This window comes from Tachypleus tridentatus, chromosome 6 (genome assembly GCF_004210375.1).
Source record: "Tachypleus tridentatus isolate NWPU-2018 chromosome 6, ASM421037v1, whole genome shotgun sequence".
NCBI classification, from domain to species: domain Eukaryota; kingdom Metazoa; phylum Arthropoda; class Merostomata; order Xiphosura; family Limulidae; genus Tachypleus; species Tachypleus tridentatus.
In genome coordinates, this window is record NC_134830.1 from 129,189,258 (window position 1) to 129,195,257 (window position 6,000).

General features: G+C 28.5%; 1 protein-coding gene across 9 annotated transcripts in view; it reads left to right on the forward strand.

Moving 5' to 3' along the window:
* LOC143253642 (DNA-directed primase/polymerase protein-like) overlaps positions 1-5,553 on the forward strand; it is a 90,249-nt gene extending 84,696 nt beyond the window's left edge. For 7 of the 9 annotated variants that reach the window (XM_076507829.1, XM_076507827.1, XM_076507828.1 and 4 more), the window contains one exon: positions 2,111-5,553. In XM_076507829.1, coding sequence (XP_076363944.1) covers positions 2,111-2,448 — 338 coding nt within the window. In that variant the 3' untranslated portion in view covers positions 2,449-5,553. The remainder of the gene's footprint in view (positions 1-2,110) is intronic. The other 2 variants (XR_013029754.1, XR_013029755.1) reach the window with 2 other exon arrangements.
* The last annotated feature ends 447 nt before the right edge of the window (positions 5,554-6,000 follow it).

Consider the following 6,000-nt stretch of genomic DNA (forward strand, 5'->3'; position numbering starts at 1 on the left):
TCTCTGAAGTAGATTTGTTTTGGTGTTAAGTGTTTATATCTCAAATGTTGGTCATCAGATGGAGATGGGAGACAACCATGTCAAATTACAACATTCACCATGAATTAGCTTTTGAGGCCCATCAAAGTCTATACCCCCCTTTTTTTTTTCTTCTTCTTCTTCTTCCCTACTGCAAAGGTGATCTCTTAAAGACTATTAGCCACATTGTTCTCTTACAGTTGGTTGGGTTTTTCATCTTTGTATTTATCATATGACACAAGTTGGATATAAAATGTTTTTTTTGCAGGTATCTTTTTCAGCATTTTCCAATACCATTCTTAACACATTTTTCGGTGTGTATTTTAAGTGGTATAGCAGTGAACTGAATACATTTGACATGACTCTTGTCTACTGACCTGCTCGCTTTTAAGTGCTTGCACAATCTGGTTTGCTCAAGAGAGCTTTACAAGTTGAATGAGGTTTTACTATCATTTAGATGGGGATTATACATTGCATGACCTTTGGAGTAATATTATTATTGGTGTAATGTAGTACAAGTGATATTGTCTTTGGCAGATATATCTTAGTCCACAGTTATGTGGTCCTGATATTTCCATTCTCCCTGTTGTTTCACACTTCACTTGCCATGTAGTACATCTGTATCCATTTGCCATGACTGAATAATGTCCTGGTAACACTATATTTCAAGTAGAATGTCTAAATAACTCTAAGCAAAGCATTAGAAGATATTTCAGTGAATGTGTTTTTTAGGAAGACAGAAAAATACTCAACTTTTTTTCTGAAAATATGTTTTGGATCAGTTTTTTGAATGACTATAATAATTGCCAAATTGTTTGAATTTTTAAATTTTTGAAAAAAAAGTTTAAATCTTTAACTCATCAGTGAATAAAGTACTCAAAGTCTTTGATTTATCAAGAAAGAAAATCATTGGTTTTCAGTATTTTTTAACTTTTAAAACCTAGTAATTAAATTGAAAAATTAAAAATTCATCAAGTTATACATACATTTATACGGAAAAGATGATATTGTAGCAGTTTATGGAAGAAACTGAAAAGAAAGTTCTAGTTTGTGATTTGAAATTCAGTAAACCATTTAACTTTAGTTTCCAAATTTTTATAGGAACTTTCTAAATATTCTATCTAGTTGGAATTGTGAGATTACTGTAGTAATTTTGAAACTCTTGTGCATGAAGAGCCTGTATTCTTTTAATAAATATAAATGAGAATGTCAGTTTTTTTTAGTTTAAGTAAATCAGATATATAAACTCTAAAAATCTTGGGATAATAAAAGTTTTGTCATAAACAAATAGTACTAATTTTTAATAAAGTAGATTATATGAATAAAGTAAATAATGTTATAATAATTTTATGTGTAATCAAGAACACATTAATACAAAGAAAGTTGAGTTTGATGGACTCTAGACTGGCTCCATCTTTATTTTAATTAAAAACAGTGGTTGTAGGAATGTGCAAAATATTTGAAACGTATATATAATATAAAATATGTAAACAACACTTTTACCAGCCTCAAATATTCTGATCACATTCATCATTTCTTTGAATATCTGAATAGTAAATATAATAGTTATTAATTTATAACTGTGATGGTAACGTTGAGTGTATAATTTAACATAAAAATTAATGGCTTGTATTTCAACTTTGCAAGCTATGTATGAATATTGTTCAACAAAAATAGAATTAATATCTTAATTTGTCTTGACATAAAATTTGAAATGTATAAAAGTTATTTCACAAGAAATCTGATGACATTAAGAAATTCTTATGTAAATCTGTTTTTTTATTGATTTGATAGATAGAATAACCCAAGACTATTTGAACAAAGAAGCTCATAAAACCCACCAGTATTTGAAGTTTTCAAATATTAATGTCTTTAGTTTTGCATTGAACTGGTAAACATGATTTGTGTGTCATAAATCAGCTGTGTACCCTATATCATAAATTATAAATAAAAATTATGTGATATATATAGATTTTTTCCCCCTATTTTGTAGAGTACACACATGTACAAACAGTTGTATCATAAAGGCAGGATGCAACATGAAACTTATTGCTAATAAAACTTTACCTAATGAATAAATTGTGCTTTTCAGCAAAATCTTTACCTAGAGAGATCCTACCCTGGTTTGAAATAATGGAGAATTCTAATATAACACAAGAGAGAGATCTTGGTGGAACTTCTGACACGTGGTCGAAGACTGAAAACCAGCTACTTCCATTTGATACAGAAATATTGCCACGTGTTAGTCACCAAGGTCAAACCTTTAATAGCTGGGATGATGATAAACTTTTATTGCAGACATATTCAGAAAAAGAAAGTCCTGCTATTCATCATTATGATGCATCTTATAACTGTAGCAATGAAGATGATGATTTTTTATTGCAAGTTGATTTAGATACAGAAATGTGTGTAGTTCATCAAGATGATTAGAATGAAAATACCAATAACATTTTACAGCACATTGTTTTAGAAGTAACATAGAACAACAGTGAAACCTAATTTACAGAGTACAAAGGTGATTATAAATTACCAGTATTATTGTACTTGTAGTTTTAAAAGCACAAGATGAAATGTCCAGTGTTTACTGTGTTAATGCACTTTTATTCTAACTGTTATAAACATAGCAAAATGCTGCTGATGTGTTTTACTTCTGGATTATTTGTAACCTCTGTGTATCACCTTATATAAAATTTTGCAGAGTATGTTTACAATGTGAAACAAACATTTATGTCATATATTCATCTAGAATAACTTGCTTGAAACTGAAATCGATTACAACAACAAATACTAAGGGTTTGGAATGTTTTGTGTAGACAACATTAAATGTGTTGTTGAAGTCACAAAATTAAAAACTCGTACAATATTGACTTATTGTACAATGAAAGTAGATTTATTTAAAATAGAATACAGCCTGAGAAAGACTACATGTTTGGCAGCACTGTACACCACTATCATCAGGATTAAATTTCAAGTAAAAAACATATTATTGTGGATAATAGTTACTCATCTTTTCATCCATTGGTAAAGTTTAATTGTTAATACTGTTCTTTTTTAACCAGCTTTCATAATTAAACAGTAAAAAAATTCATATTTTCAAATCAAAATGATAAATTGATATGTAATGATAAACTAGTTTTATTTGATATTGTTACTCTGTTCATGGAAGAGCTGTCAAAGAACCACTTAGTTGTTTTGATAATAGATTACCAGCAAATAAAATATTTCATCTTTTAGATATTAGTGAAGCTGCTAACCTGACCTATACGTGTTTGTACTATACAAGGTACATTACATCTCCTACTTTCAGTATGCTCGTCTACATTTTGTGGATGATCTTGGCATGAGACCTGGAGGCTGCTTCAGAAACACAAGGCCCTGAAGGTTTTCATTTTTGCTGAAGGAAAAAGACTATGTGGCAAGATGTTCTGTGTTGCACACCTATTCATCATCAAAAAAATTTCTATGGGTGATTGCATAATTACTTCACGAGTATGTAACATTCTTTTGACTTAAACCTATGGGAGAATCATGTGGTCTAAAGTACTGACTTTGACTTTATCTTATTCTTGTTACTAGCAGGAAGTTTACTAATTTTCTTAAATGTTATGGTAAATTCATCAACATTTAAGATGGGAAAACTAAAACTTTATTATTATGTTATATTGTAGGAATAATGCTAACTTAATTGTAATATGCATAGTTTTTGAACAATGGCCTCTGAAGAAAATTAATCATGTTGGTGAATGTCTTGACACATTTATGTCTTTGAGGTTTTATATATCTTCCTTAGCAAGACCAGCTTTTTAATACTGTTGATGTACACAAGTTTTCAAGTAAAACTATATAAATATAAGTTTCTTGTTTAGTAACTTTCTTAAGTGTTCATGTATTTTGTCTGATGCCTTCATCATAAAAGGCTAAACTAGACACAGTTTTATTATAAGCTGTAGAAGAGAAATGTTGTGCATGATAAGGATGGTCAAAGTACTTGCAGATTTCCAGATTGTGATGTGTTTTGCACAGATTATAAGATAAATGCCCCTAGTGGCACAGAAGTATATCTGTATACTTACAATGCTAGAAACTTGGTTTCAATACCTTTTGCAGGTAGAACACAAATAACCCATTCTATTGCTGTGTGCTTAACTTCAAACAAACAAGAATAAAGAAACTGATCATTTTGGGGAATGCTCCTTACTTATGGTGATTTATTCTATTTGATTAATAACATGTTATAATGAGTATATATTGCAGGTATTGTTACATTGGGATGTAAGACAGTATTTCATAAACCAAGTTGTTTCCATAAATAGTATATTGGGCTATGATGAAACATTGGTTTAATATATGAAATATAAATAGATACTTATTAGTTGTTAGAAACTAATATTCATGGTATGTTATTTGTCATAAAAGACTAAACTAGACATGTCAGTATTTTTTAAACTAAGATATTTTTGTAAGTAATATATTAATGCATCTTGAAGTTTTCGTAATTTATTCTGTATATGTTAATCATAAGTCTGATATTTTAATGACTTTATTGATGGTAATATTTTAGGCTATAATGAAAAATCAGTTTTATATAAGACAATCACAGAACACTGATATGTACCTGACAGTTTGTATAATTTTTTAAGTGAAAATATAATTCATCTTACTGTAACAGTTACAAAATCCACTTGAGGAAATACCTGTTTCAAAACAATCAGAGGCTACCCACATGATTCATAACTAAAGATCCTTTACAATTATCATGGAAACTTTGTTCAAATAATCACATTTCACTGTCTCGAAGACAATGAAATTTCATAAATTAATAAATGTAAAAGTATAGTGGTATACATAAAGCAGAGCATTGAAAGGTAGGGAAAAGAACTTCTGGTTTATCTATCAGTCTTAAAGAAACAACATCATTACTTGTTATACCTTAGACAAACATGTCATTTGATTTTGTAAAAGGTATCAAGTTTCTCAACTAATCATCAGCTAGGATATGTCAGCAATATGCTGAAATAGCTCACATTATTTGTGTGTGTGTGATGCTTGTCATAAAGTATATAGATGCTGTTCCAAAGGAAACATATAGCAGATAAAATGGTAAGAATATTAAGTAGAGTAGTATGTAATATTTTTGACAATCAGAATTTATTGAACTTCTAGCCTATATGTAATAGTCTGAATCAGTAAAAAACAAGCTCTTGACAAAGACTTATGAAAGTAACTTTGGAAAAGTGAGAATATAATTTTTTAGTAATGAATAAATGTGTTAAATTATTATGTATTATTTAGTGAATTAAATAAGTTTCCTTTTCAGGATGATAATTATAAAAAGTGTTTTGTAAGTAAACTAATATGAGCATAAATTTTACTACATTATGTTAAATGTGTATTAAATCATAACAAAAGAGAATCAGCTGTGGAATAATGATGTTGTCATGTCCGTTTATCATGTGTGAAAATGAAATATTAAATGTGTTATACCTACTGTAAGAGTGTTAATTGTAAAAGTATGAAAAATAAAGTATTAGCTATAATATTTGCCTTGTTCAATCTGATATATATATATACACACACACACACACATATATATATAGAAATATTGATATTTAGGCGAAGATAATTAATATTAACAATTATATATTTTTTAACCAGATACATTGATGAACAATTATAACATGAAATAGGAAAGTTAATATTTAAAATAAAAAATTAGACTGTTGTAGCCTGATACAGAAATTAGAATATAATTGAACTTGTGAGTGACCTTATCAAAATTACCTGTTACCATTTAACGAAATACATGTAATTCATATTATAGTGACATCGTTAATATACATTTTACATGTTTATTTAGTTTTTAAGTTTGAGTAAATATTAAAAATAAAACTGAATTAACTACAGTCGAACTTTCAACTTAAAAATATTATAAGGGATATTTTTAGACTGACCTTATTTGAACTTTATTCCAAGGGTGCAGCA